General features: G+C 42.4%; 1 protein-coding gene across 3 annotated transcripts in view; it reads left to right on the forward strand.

Moving 5' to 3' along the window:
- Positions 1-22,502, forward strand: part of stxbp1b (syntaxin binding protein 1b) — a 57,817-nt gene extending 35,315 nt beyond the window's left edge. For 2 of the 3 annotated variants that reach the window (XM_090237958.1, XM_021606545.2), the window contains exons 14-20: positions 7,587-7,725; positions 7,925-8,034; positions 8,374-8,478; positions 9,095-9,180; positions 11,251-11,405; positions 19,495-19,620; positions 21,172-22,502. In XM_090237958.1, the coding sequence (XP_090094084.1) occupies positions 7,587-7,725; positions 7,925-8,034; positions 8,374-8,478; positions 9,095-9,180; positions 11,251-11,405; positions 19,495-19,604 (705 nt within the window). In that variant the 3' untranslated portion in view covers positions 19,605-19,620; positions 21,172-22,502. The remainder of the gene's footprint in view (positions 1-7,586; positions 7,726-7,924; positions 8,035-8,373; positions 8,479-9,094; positions 9,181-11,250; positions 11,406-19,494; positions 19,621-21,171) is intronic. The other variant, XM_021606548.2, reaches the window with a different exon arrangement.
- Positions 22,503-25,607: the final 3,105 nt, after the last annotated feature.

The following is a 25,607-nucleotide window of genomic DNA, read 5'->3' on the forward strand; positions in this document are numbered from 1 at the left end:
TTTCTGGTACCAGAGGTGGAAAATGCTATCAGAGACGCCAGGGCAAAATACTTAATTCATTATTTATAAGAGGAGTCAGAGCAGAAAAGCAATTATTTCTCCCAAGATGTTTGCAAATATCTCTCCAGATCATAAAGGTATAGTTAAGAGTCGGGTTATGTTTCACTTCTGTGCTGACTGAGTTTCTATCACCAAATCAAATGTTATTTGTCACATACACATGGTTAGCAGGTGTTAATGCGAGTGTAGCGAAATGCTTGTGCTTCTAGTTCCGACAATGCAGTAATAACCAACGAGTAATCTAACCTAACAATTTCACAACAACTACCTCATACACACAAGTGTAAAGGAATGAAGAACATGTACATAAAATATATGAATGAGTGATGGTACAGAACGGCAAAGGCAAGATGCAGTAGATGGTATCGAGTACATGAGATGAGTAATGTAGTGTAAACATATAAAAGTGGCATTGTTTAAAGTCGCTAGTGATACATGTATTACATCAAGCTGGCAAGATGCAGTAGATGGTATAGAGTACAGTATATACATATGAGATGAGTAATGTAGGGTATGTAAACATTATGTGGCATTGTTTAAAGTGGCTAGTGATACATTTTTACATTATTAATGTGGCTGGAGTTGAGTTAGTATGTTGGCAGCAGCCGCTCAATGTTAGTGGTGGCTGTTTAACAGTCTGATGGCTGAAGCTATTTTTCAGTCTCTCGGTCCCTGCTTTGATACACCTGTACTGACCTCGCCTTCTGGATGATAGCGGGGTGAACAGGCAGTGGCCCTTGATGATCTTTATGGCCTTCCTGTGACATCAAGTGGTGTAGGTGTCCTGGAGGGCAGGTAATTTGCCCCCGGTGATGCGTTGTGCAGACCTCACTACCCTCTGGAGAGCCTTACGGTTGTGGGCGGAGCAGTTGCCGTACCAGGCGGTGATACAGCCCGACAGGATGCTCTCAGTCATAACACTGATTAATGAGTATGGAGATGTGAAGCAGGAGTCGTTACTGACCCAATTAGTGCAATGTTAATCTCTTAACCATTCTGCAATTATGCAAGCATGACATACCCATTTATAAAATAGCAAATTAGGTAGTGCTAAGCCTCTTAAATTATATGGTAGCTGCAGTTTACAGTGCCATATGAAGTCTTAGAGAAAACATTCATTTTAATCAGATGAATTCTAGCCAACTGTCACACCCTGACCATAGTTTACTTTGTATATTTATATGTTGTGGTTGGTCAGGGTGTGATCTGAGTGGGCATTCTATGTTATATGTCTAGTTTGTCTAGTTCTATGTTCGGCCTGATATGGTTCTCAATCAGAGGCAGGTGTTCGTCATTGTCTCTGATTGGGAACCATATTTAGGTAGCCTGGGTTTCACTGTGTGTTTGTGGGTGATTGTTCCTGTCTATGTGTTTTCACCAGATAGGCTGTTTAGGTTTTCGTTACGTTCATCACGTTCTTTATTTTGTAGTGTTTGTATTGATTCGTGTTTTACGTTTGTTCATTAAAACATGGATCGCAATCTACACGCTGCATTTTGGTCCGATCCTTGTTCTACCTCTTCATCAGAGGAGGAGATAGAAGAAAACCGTTACAGAATCACCCACCACCAACGGACCAAGCAGCGTGTCAACAGGCAGCAACAGCAGCGTAAAGAGGAATGGACATGGGAGGACGTTTTAGATGGCAAGGGCTGTTACACTTGGGAGGAGATACTGGCTGGAAGAGATCGCCTCCCATGGGAACAGGTGGAGGCACTTAGGAGAGCAGAGGCAGCCGGAGAGAGGAGCCGGCGATATGAGGGAACACGGCTGGTAAGGAAGCCCGAGAGGCAGCCCCAAAAATTTCTTGGGGGGGGGCTAACAGGGAGTATGGCTATGCCAGGTAGGAGACCTGGGCAGACTCCCTGTGCTTACCGGGGGGCTAGAGAGACCGGACAGGCACCGTGTTATGCAGTGGTGCGCACGGTGTCTCCAGTGCGGGTGCATAGCCCGGTGCGGTATATTCCAGCTCCGCGTGTCGGCCGGGCTAGATTGAGCGTCGAGCCTAATGCCATGAAGCCGGCTCTACGCAGCTGGTCCCCAGTGCGTCTCCTTGGGCCGGCTTACATGGCACCAGCCTTGCGCTCGGTGTCTCCGGTTCGCCTGCATAGCCCAGTGCGGGCTATTCCACCTCGCCGCACTGGCAGGGCGACCGTGAGCATTCAACCAGGTAAGGTTGGGCAGGCTCGGTGCTCAAGAGCTCCAGTGCGCCTGCACGGTCCGGTTTTTCCAGTACCACCTCCACACCCCAGCCCTCCGGTAGCAGCTCCCCGCACCAGGCTTCCTGTGCGTGTCCTCGGCCCAGTACCACCAGTGCCAGCACCACGCATCAGGCCTACAGTGCGCCTCGCCTGTCCAGCGCTGCCAGAGCCTTCCTCCTCTCCAGCGCTGTCGGAGTCTCCCGCCTGTTTAGCGCTGTTAGAGCCTTCCTTCTCTACAGCGCTGCCGGAGTCTCCCGCCTGTTCAGAACTGCCAGTTAGCATAGAGCTGCCAGTTAGCATAGAGCTGGCAGTTAGCATAGAGCTGCCAGTTAGCATAGAGCTGCCAGTTAGCATAGAGCTGCCAGTTAGCATAGAGCTGCCAGTTAGCATAGAGCTGCCAGTCTGCAAGGAGCTGCCAGTCTGCAAGGAGCTGCCAGTCTGCAAGGAGCTGCCAGTCTGCAAGGAGCTGCCAGTCTGCAAGGAGCTGCCAGTCTGCAAGGAGCCGCCAGAGCTGCCTGTCTGCAGGATGCCGCCAAAGCTGCCAGTCTGCAAGGAGCCGCCAGAGCTGCCAGTCTGCAAGGAGCCGCCAGAGCTGCCAGTCTGCAAGGAGCCGCCAGAGCTGCCAGTTAGCATGGAGCAGCCAGGGCCGCCAGTCAGTATGGAGCAGCCAGGACCGCCAGTCAGTATGGAGCAGCCAGGGCCGCCAGTCAGTATGGAGCAGCCAGGGCCGCCAGTCAGCATGGAGCAGCCAGGGCCGCCAGTCAGCATGGAGCAGCCAGGGCCGCCAGTCAGCATGGAGCAGCCAGTCAGCATGGAGCAGCCAGAGCTGCCAGTCAGCATGGAGCAGTCAGTCAGCATGGAGCAGCCAGAGCTGCCAGTCAGCATGGAGCAGTCAGTCAGCATGGAGCAGCCAGAGCTGCCAGTCAGCATGGAGCAGCCAGTCAGCATGGAGCAGCCAGAGCTGCCAGTCATCATGGAGCAGCCAGAGCTGCCAGTCGACCAGACTCTCCCAGATCTGCCAGTCGACCAGACTCTCCCAGATCTGCCAGTCGACCAGACTCTCCCAGATCTGCCAGTCGACCAGACTCTCCCAGATCTGCCAGTCGACCAGACTCTCCCAGATCTGCCAGTCGACCAGACTCTCCCAGATCTGCCAGTCGACCAGACTCTCCCAGATCTGCCAGTCGACCAGACTCTCCCAGATCTGCCAGTCGACCAGACTCTCCCAGATCTGCCAGTCGACCAGACTCTCCCAGATCTGCCAGTCGACCAGACTCTTCCAGATCTGCCAGTCGACCAGACTCTTCCAGATCTGCCAGTCGACCAGACTCTTCCAGATCTGCCAGTCGACCAGACTCTTCCAGATCTGCCAGTCGACCAGACTCTTCTAGATCTGCCAGTCGACCAGACTCTTCCAGATCTGCCAGTCGACCAGACTCTTCCAGATCTGCCAGTCGACCAGACTCTTCCAGATCTGCCAGTCGACCAGACTCTTCCAGATCTGCCAGTCGACCAGACTCTTCCAGATCTGCCAGTCGACCAGACTCTTCCAGATCTGCCAGTCGACCAGACTCTTCCAGATTCTCCAGTCAGCCAGGATCTGCTAGATCCTACTACCTGCCTGAGCTTCCTCTCAGTGCTGAGCTTCCTCTCAGTGCTGAGCTTCCTCTCAGTGCTGAGCTACCCATCAGTCCCGAGCTACCTCTGTCCCGAGCTGTCCCTCTGTCCCGAGCGGTCATTAAGGAGGGTAACCTATCTAGGGACGCTAAGGAGGTGGACTAAAACGATTATGGAGTGGGGTCCACGTCCAGCGCCAGAGCCGCCACCGCGGACAGATGCCCACCCAGACCCTCCCCTATAGGTTCAGGTTTTGCGGCCGGAGTCCGCACCTTGGGGGGGGGGGGTACTGTCACACCCTGACCATAGTTTACTTTGTATATTTATATGTTGTGGTTGGTCAGGGTGTGATCTGAGTGGGCATTCTATGTTACATGTCTAGTTTGTCTAGTTCTATGTTCGGCCTGATATGGTTCTCAATCAGAGGCAGGTGTTCGTCATTGTCTCTGATTGGGAACCATATTTAGGTAGCCTGGGTTTCACTGTGTGTTTGTGGGTGATTGTTCCTGTCTATGTGTTTTCACCAGATAGGCTGTTTAGGTTTTCGTTACGTTCATCACGTTCTTTATTTTGTAGTGTTTGTATTGATTCGTGTTTTACGTTTGTTCATTAAAACATGGATCGCAATCTACACGCTGCATTTTGGTCCGATCCTTGTTCTACCTCTTCATCAGAGGAGGAGATAGAAGAAAACCGTTACACCAACCATGATAATGGAAAGTCCATCCACCTATCTATGTCTGCCCTAAGTACAAGTGCAAAGTTGCTGTTAGACAGGTTGTGAAGTTTATTCAACATTTTTATACGAAGATAAACAAAACCATTTTTTGTCCAATTGAATTGGAAGTCATTCAAATTGTTGTCACTCAAGCTCCCTAGTGTCATAGTTTCTGATTTATTAAAATATTTTGAAGCCAAAAAAAGATCTATACCTCTTAAATCAATAAGAAATAAATAGCTAACTATAATCTGCATATAGAGATATAATGTGAGTTTTGTTTTCCATAGCCTCTGCCAGGGGCTCTAATACCAAGGAAAATAACAGAGGTGACAGTGGGCAACCCTCGCATGTCCCTCTACTCAAAAATAAAGTGGGTGACTGCATTACGTTTGTTATCACAGCAGCCTGTGGGGCAACTTGATCTGGTTATCAAAATTCTCTCCAACTTTAAAGTGGTGGAGTCCTTTAAATAGGCATGGCCATTCTACTCGGTCAAATGCTTTCTCGGCATCCAACGATAGAGACACTGCTCAATGTTTTGATTGCTCACAATGTTGTATTATGCTAATGACTGATATTTGTAAATGAATGTCTTTGCGTTATAAAACCAGTTTGGTCCGGCTTTATTCAAGTTTGTAGAAATCTTTCTAGTCCCCTGGCTAAGATCTTACTGTCTACACTAATAAGGGACACCAGCCTATAGTTAGAGCAGTCTTCATCAATATTAGCATGGCTTAAAGTGGGAGGGAGTTCGCCCCTGGCAAAGTAGTCTGTATACATTTTGAGAAGGGGTTCCGTTATGAAACCTTCACCATTCCGATAAAACTCTGGTCCAAACCCATCATGTCCTGGGGGTTTCCCCATCTTTAAGGGTTTGAATCATCTCTTGTATTTCGTCTTTGGATATCTCCTTGCATAATAATTATCTGTCTCCCACATGTATTGTTGGGAGAGACATAGTTTATCGAGAAAGTGTTGTACGTCAGCCAGATGATTGCTGGAGTCAGTAGTTTGATCCTTTTAATTGAAAGTATAGCGTCTGGTGAAGTTCTCTTCTTTGCCAGTCGACTTGTCTTATTTTCATGTTCCTATAATCTGTGCCCAGACTGGGAAATAGATGCTTCTGCTTTGTCTGTAAACCGTTGGTTTAATGCTGATCTTGCAGCTTGTAATTCTTTAAAAGGGCTGTTTGGAGGACGTCCTATACCTTTTCTGTGTACCTTTTCTTTTTTTAAACTGAGCCAATACTTTTGTACATTTGATAGGCAAATGAATTCCTTTCAAATGAATAGTAGTTGTTTTTTAAATCACTCATTGGGGTTTGCTGTTGTTACAGGATTCGCAACATGCAATGAAAGAGCAATGAGAACCATCTGAGAATATTTCACGTTTGGACAACATTAAGATAAAGAAAAACATAAACACACCGTATACAGCCAACATTACATAACAGAATAAAAACACCTGACAAAGACTGAATCAGTACGTTATACTGATTGGTCAAGCCACATGGGAGGTGGAGTCTTGAAAATGGAAATCATTATTCTTCACCAAACCGTTCAATCCTCCCCATTTCTAACCTTAAATTATGTTCACTACGTATGAAACCATGCTTAAGGTAACCCATTGAAAATTGAAAAAGCGACGATATATTGACCGCATTTGGAGATACATTTAACGTTGTCTAGGCCATCGTCTCCTATGAGCATCTTCCATTGCGTTCATTAGTCCAAATAAACGTTTAGATTTTATTTTAGCTACCCTTTTAGCTACCCTGGTACGGTCTACAGAACAGAACCACCTCTCAATATTTGAATCCCAGTCTGAGAGCCAGGGCGAGGCTATAGTGGCACATTAATCTATCAATCCTGATTATTCGGGCCATATTATGATGGGCGTCTGACCAGCTTTAGTCATTTTCCCCAACTGAGTTCTCAGCACCAACATAAAAAACATACGGCTAATAAATTGAATCCTTTATGAGGAGGAAAAGAGAGGGATCTTTGGAATTTGGAATCTTTATGCTGAAAGTGGACAGGCACCCAGTCACCACATCAATGTGAAAATCCAAACAGAATAGACCCATACAAACCGCTACAGGTAGGTGCTCTCGAGCCACTGGTCGGTGGAGGCCCCTGCCCTCGACCAAAGGGATTTTCCAAGGACCCGGGAGAGACCCAACCCGGCCGGCCGACCCGACTGGCATGGAGACGAGCGCACCTACAAACCCAACTCCAAAATAATAATTGAAAAAACAATTACAAATAAATCGGATCTATGATTAGTCATATAATATTTTCATCAACACAAAGAATGTATATGCAGTTAGCCTATATTCTCCCGTTTGAATGACGTGACATGTGACCAGTAATAGTCACCGTTAGGCTACCTCTGCCAATAATTAATATCCCGTTGAAGTCCATAGTCGTGCAGCATACTTAATAGGGACAAGAAGAGGGAACTTAACAAGAAACGAAATAATTCCTTCACGACATAGCATGAGTCATGACTTCCATTTCCTTTAGTCTTTAGTGAGTTCTTTATATCCATTTGACTGTAGTGTCAGCGTGCAGGTGGTGGTTGGACCATTCTTGATACACATGGGAAACTGTTGAGCGTGAAACCCAGCAGCGTTGCACTTCTTGATACACTCAAACCGGTGCGCCTGGCATCTACTAGCATACCATGTTCAAAGGGACTTGAATATTTTGTTTTCCCATTCACCCTCTGAATGGCATACATACACAATCCATTACTCAATTGTCTCAAGGCTTAAAAATCCTTCTTTAACCTGTCTCCTTCCCTTCATCTACACTGATTGGAAGTGGATTTAACAAGTGACATCAATAAGGGATCATAGCTTTCACCTGGATTCACCTGGTCACCTGTCATGGAAAGAGCAGGTGTTCCTAATGTTTTGTATATCTGTTAGATCTCTCTTCCTCTAATCCTCCCCGTGCCCCTCCAACTGTCTTGCCCTACCCCAGGATCTAGCGATGGGTACAGATGCAGAGGGGGAGAAGATCAAGGACCCCATGAGGGCCATCGTACCCGTCCTGCTGGATAAAGATGTCACTGTCTTCGACAAGATCCGCATAATCCTGCTGTACATCTTCATGAAGAACGGTGAGAGAGAAATCTATTTCCTGTGTGTCTGTATTTTACGATGTACATGACTCCACTTCTCTGTTACCATTACAATTCAGATTTTGTTGTGTGGGTGTGTGCATGTTTCTGCATGTCTGTGCATGTTTTCACGCATGTGTGTGTTTTTCTGGGCATGTGCATGTGTCCATGTCTGTGTTTGTGCATGCGTGTGTGTCAGGTGTTTCGGAGGAGAACCTCTGTAAGCTCCTCCAGCATGCCAACATCCCTCCTGAGGACAGTGACATCATCGCCAACATGGCCCATATGGGCATGCCCATCATCTTAGAGGTGAGATCCTATAGTACCATACTTTAGTAACACCAGGACATATATCCATTAGGCACTGAACAGAAGAAAATGGACTGAAACAGGGAGGAACCACTAGCTAACTTGTCCAACAAGCAACTCGTTTTCGTTTTTTCTACAGTGTGCCCCAATGAATATGACCCATGAACCATTGTGGAACTATCTCACAACTCTCTCACACACGAGTAAAACATTTTAACATGTGGATTGGAGATCCATCTTTGGGATAGTGGCATAAATATGATATCTGCAGTGTTTATATGCTATCTGAGTCCAACTGAATAGTGTTTCAGTGCGTCAATCATCTACTGAACTTCCTAGGGGAACCCGACCCGCAAAGTGAAAAAGACTGACCGGAAGGAGCGAGTGAGTGAGCAGACCTACCAGCTCTCCCGATGGACCCCTCTCATCAAGGACATCATGGAGGCAAGTCCAGCCTGCTGTTGTTGTCACGAGAATTTTTATCCCAATGGTTTTTCTCAACTATCACTATAGCTTTGACCAATTCCCAGAGGTTGTAAGGCCCTGGTTAATGAAGAATTAGACAAAGTCCCAGTCTGCAATAGATCAATACTTTATTCAGAGAGCGGTCTGACTTCAAAATGAGAACACAATCTTTTTATCACGCGCACACACACACACACACAGGTTTCAGAGATATCACAAGTCGACAGTTCAGTTGGCCTTGAATGTCTCAACTATACCCAGCTCATATTGCGAAATAGCAACACAATGGCCTAGTCACACACATGATTGAATTATGACTGTAACACATTTCATACAATTAAATGGTTTCAGGGTAGAATACTTTAGTCATAATCTTAAACATACAAATTATTCTATAAGTTGTAGACTGTTATATACATGATCAATTTGTTAGTAGGGTCTAACATACATTAATTTAGTATGGGTTAAGACTGGCATGGAAGAAATGGTCTCTCGCTTTTAGGGTTGAGCCAGGTTATGGACGTAAAGCTAGGGTTAGGGTTTGGGTTGAGCCGGGGTATGGTTAGTCCACTGACCTAATTATGTCTCTCTACAGGATGCCATTGAGGACAAACTGGATCCAAAGCAGTACCCCTACATCTCCCAACGCACTGCATCCACTCACAGCAGCGCTCCATCAAGGTATACAGATAAACCCTATTAATTTTACATCACCTCTGTGCTCTGTACCTTCTGAGATTCCAATTACTTAATGACATTTTTCGTTTTAGGTCTTAGTGGAACAGCCTCAATATTTCCCAACACTTTGATTTGATAGTTTTTATGCTGAACCAAAATATTAATCGCAACATGTCTAAAGTGTTGGTCCCTTGTTTCATGAGTTGAAATAAAAGATCCCAGAAATGTTCCATACTCACAAAAAAATGTATTTCTCTCAAACTTTGTGTACAAATTTGTTTACATGCTTGTTATTGAGCATTTCTCCTTTGCCAAGATAATCCATCCATCTGACAGGTATGGCATATCAAGAAGCTGATTAAACAGCATGATGATTACACAGGTGCACCTTGTGCTGGGAACAATAAACGACCACTCTAAAATGTTCAGTTTTTTCAGGGAGTCAAGTTTTGAGGGAGCATGCAATTGGCATGCTAACTGCATGAATGTCCACCAGAGCTGTTGCCAGATCATTTAATGTTAATTTCTCTACCATTAGCTGCCTCGAACGTTGTTTTAGATCATTTGACAGTACGTCTAACTGACCTCACAACTGCAGACCACGTGAATGGCATTGTGTGGGCAATCGGTTTACTGATATCAACGTTATGAATAGAGTGCCCCATGGTGGCGGTGGGGTTATGGTATGGGCAGGCATAAGCTACGGACAACGAACACAATTGCATTTTATCAAAGGCAATTTGAATGCACAGAAATACCGTGACGAGATCCTGAGGCCCATTGTCATACCATTCATCCGCCGCCATCACCTCATGTTTCAGCATGATAATGCACAGCCCCATGTCACAAGGATCTGTACACAATTCGTGGATCCTGAAAATGTCCCAGTTCTTCCATGGCCTGCATACTCACCAGACCTGACACCCATTGAGCAGTTTTGGGATGCTCTGGATCGACAAATATATTTCTCCCATGGGCAAAGAAATTCAAAAGGGGTGATGATATGAATTAAAAATGTTATTGGCCCATAAACAGATATGGCTCTTCAACCTACTGTATTGGGAAAGTATTCAGACCCCTTGACATTTAGGTTACAGCCTTATTCTAAAATGGATTAAAAACAAACTTTCCTCTTCAATCTACACACAATACCCCAAAATGACAAAACCAAAAGTCAGTGTTGCCCAGCAACAGCCCCAAAACATCACTGCTCTAGAGGCTCTGCTCTCTGATGTTTTATAGAATATCTACATAGGCCCATTATCAGCAACCATCAATCCTGTGTTCCAATGGCACGTTGTGTTAGCTAATCCAAGTTTATCATTTTAAAAGGCTAATTGATCATTATAAAAGCCTTTTGCAATTATGTTAGCACAGCTGAAAACTTTTGTCCTTATTAAAGAAGCAATAAAACTAGCCTTCTTTAGACTAGTTGAGTGTCTGGAGCAGCAGCATTTGTGGGTTCGATTACAGGCTCAAAATGGCCAGAAACAAAGAACTTTATTCTGAAACTCGTCAGTCTATTCTTGTTCTGAGAAATGAAGGCTATTCCATGCAAGAAATTGCCAAGAAACTGAAGATCTCGTGCAACGCAGTGTACTACTCCCTTCACAGAACAGTGCAAATGGGCTCTAACCAGAATAGAAAGAGGAGTGGAAGGCCCCGCTGCACAACTGAGCAAGAGGACAAGTACATTAGAGTGTCCAGTTTGAGAAACGGACGCCTCAGAAGTCCTCAACTGGCAGCTTCATTAAATAGTACACGCAAAACACCAGTCTCAACGTCAACAGTGAAGAGGCGACTCCAGGATGCTGGCCTTCTCGGCAGAGTTGCAAAGAAAAAGCCACATCTCAGACTGGCCAATAAAAATAAAAGATTAAGATGAGCAAAAGAACACAGACACTGGACAGAGGAACTTTGGTCCATCCACAGATGTTCAACAAACTGTCAGTAGACTATTCTCAACATCTCATCAGCTTTTCTTTAGCCTTTCAGTAGCATCTCAACAGTATGTCTCATCATAAATGGACTATCCAAATAAAGTTACTTGAATATCTTCCCCTCTCATTGCAGTGCCCGGTACGGTAACTGGCATAAGAACAAGGGCCCCACAGAGATGAAGACAGGTCCCCGAGTCATCATCTTCATCATCGGAGGCATGACCTTCAGCGAGATGCGCTGCGTCTACGAGGTCACACAAGCCAATGGAAAATGGGAAGCAATCATTGGTGAGTTGGCAGCATATGTAGGGTTACATGTTTTATTGTTTTGTGTCCTGTTTTTCTTTATCTAATATGGGAATATAAACTGTGAATAAATACATAGGCCTAGGCAATATCCATGGGCTGGTTGCACTAGTTGGATGTATTCCTGGTCATCAAATAAAATATACAACTGTATTTGTCACATGCTTTGTAAACAACAGGTGTAGACTAACAGAGTTAAAGATAAATATATATATTTTAAATATACAGTAAATAACGAATAACAATAACGAGTAAAATTAACATGGGGAATACAGTATGATACAGGGAATACAGTATGAAGTCAATGTGCAGAGGTACGAGGCAATTGAGTTAGCTATGTACATTTGAAGTCGGAAGTTTACATACACCTTAGCCAAATACATTTAAACTCAGTTTTTCACAATTCCTGACATTGAATCCTAGTAAAATTTGCCTGTCTTAGGTAGTTAGGATCATCACTTTATTTTAAGAATGTGAAATGGCAGAATAATAGTAGAGAGGGATTTTATTCCAGCTTTTATTTCTTTCATCACAATTCCCAGTGGGTCAGAAGTTTACATACACTCAATTAGTATTTGGCAGCATTGCCTTTAAATTTCAGGTAGTTTCAGGTAGCCTTCCACAAGCTTCCCACAGTAAGTTGGTGAATTTTGGCCCATTCCTCCTGACAGAGCTGGTGTAACTGAGTCAGGTTTGAAGACCTCCTTGCTCGCACACACTTTTTCAGTTCTGCCAACACATTTTCTATGGGATCGAGGTCAGGGCTTTGTGATGGCCACTCCAATACTTTGACTTTGTTGTCCTTAAGCCATTTTGCCACAACTTTGGAAGTATGCTTGTGGTCATTGTCCATTTGGAAGACCCATTTGCGACTAAGCTTTAACTTCCTGACTGATGTCTTGAAATATTGCTTCAATATATCCACATAATTTTCCTGCCTCATGATGCCATCTATTTTGTGAAGTGCACCAGTCCCTCCTGCAGCAAAGCACCCCCACAACATGATGCTGCCACCGCCGTGCTTCACGGTTGGGATGGTGTTCTTATGCTTGCAAGCCTCCCCTTTTCCCTCCAAACATAACAATGGTCATTATGGCCATAAAGTTCTATTTGTGTTTCATCAGACCAGAGGACATTTCTCCAGAAAGTACGATCTTTGTCCCCATGTGCAGTTGCAAACATGATGATGGTGTTGGAATCGTGCGCAGCCACACAGTTGTGGGTGAACAGTGAGTACATGAGAGGACTAAGCACACACCCCTGAGGGGCCCCCTTGTTGATGATCAGCGTGGCGTATGTGTTGTTGCCTACCCCCAACACCTGGGGGCGGCCCATCAGGAAGTCCAGGATCCAGTTACAGAGGAAGATGTCCTGTCCCAGTGTCCTGAGCTTGATGTTGAATGCTAAGCTGTAGTCAATGAGCAGCATTCTCACTTAGTTATTCCTTTTGGGGCAGTATGCAAATTCTGTGTCTGGAATGGTGGTGTTAATGTGAGCCATGACCAGCCTTTCAAAGAATTTCATGGCTGTAGATGTGAGTGCTACGGGGCGCTAGTCATTTAGGCAGCTTAAGTTGGTATTACAGACCGGGTCATGGATGGGTTGAAAATGTCAATGAAGACACTTGCCAGCTGGTCAGTGTGTGCTCTGAGTACATGTCCTGGTATTCCGTCTGGCCACGCGACCTTTGCGACCTGTTAACCTTACTCACATCTGCTACGGAGAGTGGGATCACAGTCATCCGGAACAGCTGGGGGTCTCATGTAGGGCGTGGCGGTCATAAACTTTCGTCAGACGGTGATTGTCAAGCAAATAACTGTCGATCTCACGGTAATTGACCGTTAATTAACATAAACACATTTATTATCTCCTGGTTTCCAGACATAGCCTACAAGCCACTGATGCAGACCTTTGGAACATTAATTTTTTTTAAAGTCTAACAAATCCATGTAATATAGCCTACACCTTCACAATAAATCCATTATTTATTTTAGACAGGTCAAAAGAAGTATGATATGAATAAAATGTAGTCTATTTCAGAAGAACAGGAAGAACAGGACAACTCTGAGTTGTCCTTATGTATGTCTTTCACACTGTGGTAAATGAAGCATGCTGTCATTCAGTGATATTTATTCCCATAGTAATTCGTTTTGGATCCATTAATATATTTACAGTCCCTAAACTCAAGAGTCTATTGTCCTGCTGATACTTGACAAACATCTGCATTTTGAGAGAGTATTTTTATCATTCTTTTTTTAACAAAAGCATAAAGATGTTGATTGTACAGTATATGCTTTTTTAATTTAACCTTTATTTAACAAGTCAGTTAAGTTAAGTCTTATTTTCAATTATGGCCTAGGAACAGTGGGTTAACCTCCTGTTCAGGGGCAGAACGACAGATTTGTACCTTGTCAGCTTGGGGATTTGAACTTGCAGCCTACTAGTCCAACGCTCTAACCACTAGGCTACCCTGCCGCCCCAACTTTACCCAACATTATGCGGTTGCATGTTTGTAGTTAGAAATGTAAAGCTTTAGAGTACTTAATACATTGCAAGTTGGGGAGATTTTTTTTCACACCTAGCCCAAACTATCCTCTTGTAAAGGTTGAAGAGTCTATTGTCCTGCAAACAACCCATCATGGAAACATTGTTTGCACTCATAGGTTTTAGGCCTGCACTAGGTTATAACAATCCATGCCTTCTGGGAATTTTTCACAGTCCAAGAGTTATGGGTGGAGTTAGAATTTTGGCTGTAAGAAGTATTAAAATCAACCAATGTCAGCCTTTAAATGCTTTATTAACCCATTTTGGTCTACAAGTTCCTTACTTTTCCCCCCCTTCCTCATAAAGGTTCCAATTGATAAAGTAATTTCTCATTTCTGCCCTTTTAAGTTTGTCTGGCTTGCCATTCCAAATCAAATGGAATATTTTTTACTCATATAATTTAAACAGGTCGCTAGGTGTAGTCAAAACCATAATTTAACCTTTATTTAACTAGGCAAGTCAGTTAATTAAGAACAAATTCTTATTTACAATGACGGCGTACACCGGCCAAACCCAGACGTTGCTGGGCCAATTGTGCGCCGCCCTATGGGACTCCCAATCACGGCCAGTTGTGATACAGCCTGGAATCGAACCAGGGTGTCTGTAGTGACGCCTCAAGCACGGGTGCCCATAAACAAATAGTTAAACTGTGATATGACTAAAGAGTTAATCAGGGTGATTTTTCCACAAATAGACAGGTATTTTCATCAAGAACACATTGTTTGCAGAGTCCACAAACAAGAGGTGGAGTTCCAGAGCTCACAGGTGTGCCTGGCATGGATTGTGACTTCATCTCGTTCCTCGCCCCCTTCTTTACTTGAATAAATGCCGCAAATGCCACCTGACTCCCCACCAATGACATGACTCTCCATCTATACTACCTGGCTCTGGACCAATGCATCAGCTGATTTCATTTTACAATCACGGCTAGCTAAAGCGATTTAATTAAGGGTTTCAGTTAGGAAAATATGGTGCTGTACAAAATAATCCTAACATTTCCAAATAAAAATCTGATTGATTTATCAAGACCAGTCCCCATGCTCTGTCATTCAGTAGTAGTAATAATAATAATAATCGTTGGATAACAGATCGGCTCTTGGAACTGATTAAGAGAGCGGCTTCTATCTTCAATATAATCATTAATTCAGGAGGTTAAACCCAAAGGTTTCAAGCCTGCAGTAGGTTATAATAAACTGAAAATTGTGTGTCAATTCATAAACCATGTGCCATGGAATCGGTATATCGAAAATCTCTTCCCAACTATTTTGCAGTCTACATCCTTAAATTAAACTGGTATATATTTTTTTATCTATAACAATTTTCTTTAACCAAATTTGATCTTTAATGCAGGGCAGACAGACAGGTTCCTTACTTTTTCCCTTGTCCACATGGTAATGGTTCTAATTTATTTGAGTTTAACCCCAATATTTGTTGTATTATTTGTTCTGTCTTTTCTGGTGGATTAAACTGAAATTGCAACCAACTTTCTGTGGCTTTTTAAAAAAAATAACGATATTTTTGAGATTTTGTTTTCAAATAACCTGAAATGAGCAGTTGTAATCTGAATAAAGGGGGAAAGGCCATTGTTGAACATGGGGTGAGGCATTCTTACTCATTTGTAAGTAAAAGACAGTTTGTTATTTAGAATGATTTATTTCTGTTTTTAGAGGGAGAGAAACCAAAAGCCCACTGTAGCTTTTTTTCAAAAATCATCAGTCCACATGTAAAGTGTAATTCCCACATTTTGTACCCAAGTTCTCTCTTAACTCCAGCACCACCGACAGTTTTTTTGTTGTTGCCTGATGTAGGAGACTGACTGAAAACACCCCCATTAAAGTCCATTTGTGCTACAATTTAGACTACCGATATATCAGCGTTCTAACTCCCCCTTGTGATAGTGTGGTGCAATGACAGAATGCCACCATCTACCAATAACGGTCATGGCATAAGCTCAAAACTTTTAAAGGAAGAACCACTGTAGGTCCTGATCTGGCTATGCCAAATGGCTGTGGGCTGAGTGCACACATGCGGCTATTCTGTGTTTAGTGGTTAACAAAGAAATGGGTATTCCTATATGCTTAATTTAGAGTTATTAATGTAACTTTAGTTGTTCTACCAACATGTTTTGATTTTTGGGATATGTGTTTTGATTTTTAATACATTGTAAGGCTGCATGATGCGACTCTAATGATGATTTTTTGTTAAAGTTGCTTGAAAGGCACGAGCTCTGCTTAGTTTTTTTGCACAGGCTGTACACACTACATCAGTCACACATTCACAATTTGACAAGCACTTGATAATGCCTAGAATTTCATGGCGGCATCCCCCTAAAAATGGCGCCGACAGAGATGGTCGCCTCGCATCGCGTTCTTTGGAAACTATGCAGTATTTAGTTTTTTTATGTATTATTTCTCACATTGCTACCCCAGGAAATCGTAAATCTTATTATATACAGCCGGGAAGAACTATTAGATATAAGACCAACGTCAACTTACCAACATTATGACCATGAATACGACTTTCGAAGTGGATCCCCTGTTTGGACCACCGCACAGGACAATGGATCTAATCCCAGTAGGCGACCCAAAACAACGATGCCGCAGAAGGGGCAGACGGAGCGGTCTTCTGGTCAGGCTCCGTAGACGGGCTCATCACTCACTGCTCCCGAGTATACTACTTGCCAATGTCCAGTCTCTTGACAACAAGGTAGACGAAATTCAAGCAAGGGTTGCCTTCCAGAGAGACATCAGAGATTGTAACATTCTCTGTTTCACGGAAACATGGCTCACTCCGGATATATTATCAGAGTCGGTACAGCCACCCGGTTTCTTCACGCATCGCGCCGACAGAAACAAACATCTGTCTGGTAAGAAGAAGGGCGGGGGTGTATGCCTTATGATTAACGAGACGTGGTGTGATCATAACAACATACAGGAACTCAAGTCCTTTTGTTCACCTGACCTAGAATTCCTTACAATCAAATGCTGACCACATTATCTACCAAGAGAATTCTCTTAGATTATAATCACAGCCATGTATATTCCCCCCCCCCAAGCAGACACCTCGACCGCCCTGAAAGAACTTCATTGGACTATGTAAACTGGAAACCGTATATCCTGAGGCTGCATTTTTTGTAGCTGGGGATTTTAACAAAGCTAATCTAAAAACAAGGCTCCCTAAATTGTATTAGCATATCGAATGCACGACATGGGCTGGAAACATTCTGGATCATTGCTACTCTAAATTCTGAAACGCATACAAAGCCCTCCCTTGCCCTCCGTTCGGCAAATCTGACCACAACTTTATTTTGTTGCTCCCAGCCTATAGACAGAAACTAAAACAAGAAATGCCTGGGCTCAGGTCTGTTCAAAGCTGGTCTAACCAATTGGATTCCATGCTTCAAGATTGCTTCGATCACGTGGACTGGGATATGTTCCGGATAGCCTCAGACAATAACTGATTCGGTGAGCGAGTTTATTAGCAAGTGCATTGGTGATGTTGTATCCACAGTGACTATTAAAACCTTCCCCAACCAGAAACCGTGGATTGATGGCAGCATTTGTGCAAAATTGAAAGCGCGAACCTCTGCTTTTAATCATGGCAAGGCGACCGGAAACATGACCGAATACAAACAGGGTATACAGTCAATCACAGATTACTAAAAGAAAACCAGCCCCGTCACGGACACCGACATCTTGCTCCCAGACAAATTAAACAACTTCTTTGCTCGCTTTAAGGAGAATACAGTGCCACTGACATGGCCCGCTAACAAAACCTGCGGGCTCTCCTTCACCGCGGCCAACGTGAGTAAAACATTTAAATGTGTTAACCCTCTCCACGCTGCCGGCCCAGATGTCATCCCAAGCCGCATCCTCAGAGCTGCGCAGACTAGCTGGCTGGTGTGTTTACAGACATATTCAATCAATCCCTATCCCAGTCTGCTGTTCCCACATGCTTCAAGAGGGCCACCATTGTTCCTGTTCCCAAGAAAGCTAAGGTAACTGAGCTAAACGACTATCGCCCCATAGCACTCACTTCCGTCATCATGAAGTGCTTAGAGAGACTAGTCAAGGATCATATCACCTCCACCCTACCTGACACTCTAGACCCACTCCAATTTGTTTACCGCCCCAATAGGTCCACAGATGACGCAATCGCAATCACACTGCACACTGCCTTAACCCATCTGGACAAGAGGAATAGCTATGTAAGAATGCTGTTCATCAATTGCAGGTGTGCGACTATGATTCGAAAAAGTAGCAAAAAAAAGGCAGTTTCTTATGCTTGGCATCATTCACATGTGATATTATATAATTCACAAGTGATAGGCTAATATTGTCACCCATCAAACTATTCTTTATTTAATCTTTACATATTCTAAATAATATTTGTGTGGAATTTGTTTTGATTTAGAATGAACCGTTCATGCACCTGTCTCGAACAGGGGCAGTGGGAGAAAATATGCACTTAAATATCTCTCGCAATTTCATAGCCTATAGAAATGTTGCTCAACATGAGCTCATGGGCTCCCTTGACGTCACTGATGCACTTATTAATGACTGATGTGGTAAACTCCTAAATGTTACCAGAGGAATCCCGGAACATATTCAAGTCTGTGCTATCGAAACAGTCCTGTGGCTTAGCATTTGCTTCATCGTACTTCGGAATTGAGTGAGTCACTGATACTTCCTGTTTGAGTTTTTTCTTGTTAACAGGTAGCAGGAGGTGGTTATGGTCTGATTTGCCAAAGGGATGGCGAGGGAGGAAGCCTAGCTAACGTTAGCCACCTAGCTAACATTAGCCACAACAAATTGGTATTCGTAACATATCATAGAATTTGTATGATAGCACCCTTTGACTTGATCTATATATCTTGAAACCTCCTATCTATACTTAGGAACTGTGGAAATCATTAGAATATACAGTTGATATCCTATATTGCTTTTCCACTGTGTCTGACTCAGCTGTTGCTGCTGCTACTGGGTGGAATCGGCTTAGTGTGTTAGTGGGCTCAGATCAGATGGTGTTTCTGAGAATGCATCAGATAGAGGATGTGTGTGTTGTGACAGCAGGGAAGGGATACCAACAGTGGCAGGGACAGGACACAGTTACTCTACGAAGGTACTGAATTACATTGATCTGCAGATGAGTTATCTATCAAATGCCAAGTCTAGGTCAAGTTAAATGACTTACTTGCATCCTAAATGGCAGCCTATTCCCTATATAGTGTGTTACTTTAGGGTGCCATTTAGGACAAGAAAACCAGCTTAATTCATGTTATCTGGAGAATGTCCTTTCACACATGTTATCTGCTTTTACATTCATTTTTTTGGCCACTAATATTTATCTTTTTCAGGGGACCTTACCATTTTGCATCAGTTCAAGTGCGACAACTCCATCTCCACTTACAGTTCATGGCAACGCAGTCATGTTAGAATAATGTTATCTGTCAGAAGACAATGGAGATTTTACACAAAAACAGAGAATGAGATTAGGGTGCAATGTGAAAGCCTTTGTCCCTCCTTAGGTTCCACCCACACACTCACTCCCACCAAATACCTAAAGGAGCTGCAGCACCCGGACTTCCTGGACCCCAACGCTGCCCCTGAGGAACCAGAGCCTGCCCCTGCAGAATGAGAACACACACTGAGAAGTAAAGATAGTTGTTGTGATGTGAAGCCACCTTTTCTGATCTCTCTCAGCCTCACCCCACTTCCCCTCCTCTGGCCCTGGGCCCGGGTTCCCGATAGCAATGGAACTTAGGCTTTCAAGTGTTTTAAAGATGCATCGTTCTTACAACAACAGAACACGTAACATGCATTTCCCAAAACACTACGCAGAAAGAACGTTGGCTAAGTGTGTCGTTGGAGCATGTGTCAATACTGATAGGTTCGAAAGAAAGGCACAGCTGCTCTCGGATCAGCTTTCTCCATTGAAATCTTACCTTAACATTATAATTATTCCACAATACTGCCAACGGATCAGGTCCTAGAGAGATATTATCACCTTATGGCTTCAAATATTGAGGCGGCTTATTCTAATGCTTACCCTGGAGCCTAATAATGCATTAAATCACAAATCTGGCACATCAACGCGCACATATTGTTACACATCATTAAATATATTAAAGCAAAAAAATTCCAGACAGTTTAGCCTACAATTAGCAAAATAGAACTCAATTGACTAAACATTTAAATGAATTTCAATATGATTGAAATACTGTATATGCAGAGGCCTATGTAGCCTACTGTATTTATTTTTTGAAGCAGTCATCTCGGTTTTCTGTTATCCTTCACAGACATTGCCGACTTTGTATTTGTCGTCAACTTCGATTCGAAGTTATGGGGGTCACAGAGCGACAGATAAACATCTTGATTCTATGTTTAGTGGAGATCGTCTGTGTATAAAGTGACACGGAAGCGCAAAAAAAGCATCAAACGACGCACTTAGCTGTTTTGAGGCAGTCGGAAAATAACGAGAGTTTTCAAATGCAACTTTACTAACGATGGTTTTGGGAAACAGCTTGGAGATTTAACGGTGCCCCTACAAAGGTTCTAACGATGAACTTGGCCTTAACTAGCCTTAAGACGCTTTCGGGAAACCGTGCCAAAGACTCTGTCCCCTGTTGTGCATCCCAAGTGGCACCCTGTTTCCGTTACATTGCACTACTTTTGACTAGGGCCCATAGGAAAGCACATTCTGATTCTACTGTTTGTGATCTATCCCTTTGTTCCTCACGGTTCAGTGGATTGTTTGTTCTCACCTCTATTCTTTGTCTGTATGTGTGTACTTGGTTAGTGGTGCTGTCGTCTATTCTGTTTATCTTGTCTGTGCTCTCTGTATCTGTCCTTTGGAGATTTGTCCTTGTGGTGTGCTGTATGCAGACAGTTGTCAATAGCTCCCATTTCTGTCTTAACAATCAACAAGGCACTATGTCGGTATTGTATTTAGTAATGTAATATTTCTTGCAACGGTTTTTTTAAATGTAAGCTTTTTTTGCCCCTGTATTTTTTTGTCGTTTGGCTGAAAATGACATGTTTTAGAGAAGCATATAACAGCTGAACCCATGTATTTATATGTGATTTCTGCTGTCTGTGTATTTCTCTCAATGTCATTCCAATTTGGAACTGTACTGTACTTAACAGACGAGACTAGTTCAAACTGAGAAAATATGTGTAGTTCTCTCTCTCTCTCTCTGCTGCAGGATCAACCAATATCTTCACCCCTACACGCCTTCTTCAAGCCCTCAAAGACATGGATAAGCAACAAGATGTTTGAGCTGAACAGCTCCCTGGCTGCAGTTGTCCCTCTCCTAACCTCCAAACTCTCCCAACTGGCATACATGAATAGTCAGGACCCAAGACATAACAAGCCCTTCTACTCTATACATAAGACTGAAGAAAACAAATGGCAGCATCTATTTCTAGCATATCCAAGTCATGTATTCAGATATCATGTTTCAATAGAATTACATAAGATCCCTCAAAACCAGAGCACCAAGAACCACAATGTTTTAACTACTGTACACACACCCTTAATGATTGGATGGAAGAGTAGAGATTGTGTACGCTGGATAACTGTTGATACTATGAGCAGTACATGTAAACTGCCATCTCAGGATGCTGTAGTTGCACTTCCTTAAAAGGGAAGCCAGTCATAGAGGAGATTAGAGTAGTGTAGTTGGAAATTGAGGAATTATTTAGGCTGGTGTTTGGTGTAGAGTGCTCATCATATTTCAGATAGGAGTAGAAAGGCACCAAATGTGAGGATAGTGGGATGGGATCTATGTATAACATTCCCCCCTCAAAAATATTTGCAAGATTCCTGTGTTTCTAAGATTGTCTGTTTTTAGTGTCATTATAGTGTCATTTTAGTGTCATTATTTAGTGTCATCTTTTGTCTCATTGCTTGTAAACATTTCCGGAACACTGAGCAAAAAGACTGATTTACTTTCCGTATTTTGAAAAACAATTTTAGAATTTGGAAACTTCAACCACCATTTTAAAATAAGAAACATCTTCCGTCTCATGCAATCAGTAGTTAGTAGAATATATGCCGTGCTGTATCAGTGTTTTGACGGTGATTAACCTGACTTTGGACATGCCAATGTGAAGCCACTCTGTACTCGTGGTCATTTTAGCTGTAGTAAACAGTATAGTAGGTGAACAGTGATCAACCATTGGAAGGTTCTTCCTCTATTAGGTTAGTTGTCTGTCTCTGGTCATTAACATTATGTCACTATGTTGACTTGATTTGTTATTTCCTCTCCCTGTAGAAGTTATGGTCATTTTCGTTCAGCTTTCCAGTGTTGACACTGTCATGATGCAAAAAAAATGTGTTGTCATTGCAGCTGTTGTTGTTGTATAGTGATTTGTTAGCTTTCTATTAGAGTGATCTATTATTTATTAAGAGATATTAGTTCCTGTAATACCAGTATAACTTATCAGAATTCAATGCTTGGAAGTGATTTATCACAAACTGTACTCTTTCTGCAAATATCATGTACAAAAGCTCCAATAAAGGCTTCAAATAAAAGTTGGTTTTGTGCTGTTACATTACTACATGACTATTGAAATACATATAGTGCATTAGGAACGTATTCAGACCCCTTGACGTTTTCCAAATTTTGTTACGTTACAGCCTTATTCTAATTTTTTTATTTTTGATTCTCATCTACACACAATACCCCATAATTCCAACAAACTTCTAAAGCTTGAGTATGACAAGCTTTGAGTATTGTGGGGGTTACTTCAATAAATGAAAAATTGATTTGAATGGTAGGACTAAATTAATACTATGTGAGTGGGTATTAAATGTGGGTGGGGCTAATAACAAGATAACAGATGTCAAATATACTGTGTCTGTAAAATGTATATAGGTTCAGAACGTTTGTGAAATAGCACAGTTAAAAATATGTGGATGGAACTGGATGGATGGATCAGAAATAGAGGAATGCCAGGACAAAAAACAAAAACGGAACTATTGTAAAATAGATTGTGTCTGTGAAATGTATATAATATGTATAAGCTGGAAGTAGAAGCCTAAGTGTTGTTGTTGGACAGGCAGTAGGGTTTGTGTGAAGTAATAAAGGAAAATATATTTTAAAAGGATATGTATGTGTGTATGTTTATATATACAGTACCAGTCAAAATGTAGGACACGCCTACTCATTTCAGGGTTTTCTATCTTTTTATTTAATTTTGTATTTACTTTTTCCCCCCCGTTTTCTCCCCAATTTTGTGGTCTGCAATTGGTACTTACAGTCTTGTCTCAACTCAACTCCCGTACGGACTCAGGAGAGGCAAAGGTCGAGAGCCGTTCGAGAGCCTTGCGTCCAAAACACAACCCACATTCTTTATTATTATAAGAATGAACACTGAACAAACGAACCAAAATAACAAAACGACACGCTATACAAATGTGTGCTGACAGGCAACGACACATAGACAAGAACCCACAAACACCAAAGGGAAATGGCTACCTAAATATGATCCTCAATCAGAGACAACGATAAACAGCTGTCTCTGATTGGGAACCATATCAGGCCAACATAGAATACAAAAAAAACCTAGACTTACAAAAACCCTAGACAATACAAAAACTAGCGTACCCACCCTAGTCACACCCTGACCTAACCAAAATATAAAGAAAACAGAGATAACTAAGTTCAGGACGTGACAATATTTGAGATTCAATATTTGGGAACTTCTTCAAGACTGTTGGAAAAGCATTCCTCATGAAGCTGGTTGAGAGAATGCCAAGAGTGTGCAAAGCTGTCTTCAAGGCAAAGGGTGGCTACTTTGAAGAATCTCAAATATAAAATATATTTGGATTTATTTAACCCTTTTTTGGTTACTACATGATTCCATGTGTGTTATTTCATAGTTTGTATGTCTTCACTGTTGTTTTACAATGTAGAAAATAGTCCAAATAAAGAAAAACCCTTGAATGAGTAGGTGTTCTAAATCTTTTGACTGGTAGCGTATATACACCGTTGTTCAAAAGTTTGGGGTCACTTAGAAATATCCTTGTTTTTGAAAGAAAATAACATCAAATTGATCAGAAAAACAGTGTAGACATTGTTAATTAAATGACTATTGTAGCTGGAAATGGCTGATTTTTTAAAATGAAATATCTAAATAGCTCAAAATAGCCAGAAACAAAGGAGTTTCTTTGGAAACTTGTCAGTCTATTCTTGTTCTGAGAAATTAAGGCTATTCCATGCAAGAAATTGCCAAGAACTTAAGATCTGGCACAACGCTGTGTACTACTCCATTCACAAAACAGCGCAAACAAATGAGCAAGAGGTACATTAGTGTCTAGTTTGAGAAACAGACGCCTCACAAGTCCTCAACTGGCAACTTCATTAAATAGTACCCGCAAAACACCAGTCTCAACGTCAACAGTGAAGAGGCGATTCCAGGATGCTGGCCTTCTAGACACTAATGTACTTGTCCTCTTGCTCATTTGTGTACCGGGGCCTCCCTCTCCTCTTTCTATTCTGGTTAGAGACAGTTTGCGCTGTTCTGTGAAGGGAGAAGTACACAGCGTTGTACGAGATCTTTAGTTTCTTAGCAATTTCTCGCATGGAATACTCTTCATTTCTTAGAACAAGACTCAACTGACGAGTTTCAGAAGAAAGTTATTTGTTTCTGGCCATTTTGAGCCTGCAAGCGAACCCACAAATGCTGACGCTCCAGATACTCAAAAAGATAGTATAAAGAAGGCCAGTTTTATTGCTTCTTTAATCAGGACGACAGTTTTCAGCTGTGCTAACATAATTGCAAAAGTTTTTTTAAATGATCAATTAGCCTTTTAAAATTATAAACTTGGATTACCTAACATAATGTGCCATTGGAACATAGTAGTGATGGTTGCTGTAGTGATAATGGGCCTCTGTATGCCTATGTAGATATTCTATCTATCTGCCGTTTCCAGCGAAAATAGTCATGTACAACATTAACAATGTCTACACTGTATTTCTGATTTAAAACATTTATTTTAATGGACAAAAAAAAATGCTTTTCTTTGAAAAACAAGGACATTTCTAAGTGACCCCAAACTTTTGAACTGTAATGTGTATATATATATCTGTTTGGTTCGACAGCAGGATACCCAGCAGTGATGCATCTTCAACTTGCAGGTATATTTGAATTTGTCACTGATTATCTCCTTACGTAATGAATGCATAGCCAAAATAGAACTCCTACCTGACATAATAGAGAAAAATGCAGTACATCAAGAGTCATATGTGCTATCCTATTTATTAGCTCTATAATACTAGTCTCTCTGTTGAGCACTGTGAAGGAAGTGGCTGCTGAGCCAACTGAACACTATGTCAGCCACCAATTTATGGTGACAGCAGCGGAGGCTGGTGGGATGAGCTATAGGAGGAAGGGCTCATTGTAATGGCTGGAATGTAATAAATGGAACGGAATCAAACGTTGTTTCCTTATGTTTAATAGTGTTCCATTTATTCCATTCCAGTCTTTACAATGAACCCGTCCTCCTATAGCTCCTTCCACCAGCCTCCTCTGGGTCACAGTGTATTCTTAATTGATAAATGATAAATGAAATGAACAATATTTTGAAATGTTATAGCTATACAACCAAACCAGGCAAAAAAATGATCTAAGACAT

Source organism: Oncorhynchus mykiss, chromosome 6 (assembly GCF_057628025.1).
Source record: "Oncorhynchus mykiss isolate SJ-2025 chromosome 6, ASM5762802v1, whole genome shotgun sequence".
In the NCBI taxonomy this organism is placed as follows: domain Eukaryota; kingdom Metazoa; phylum Chordata; class Actinopteri; order Salmoniformes; family Salmonidae; genus Oncorhynchus; species Oncorhynchus mykiss.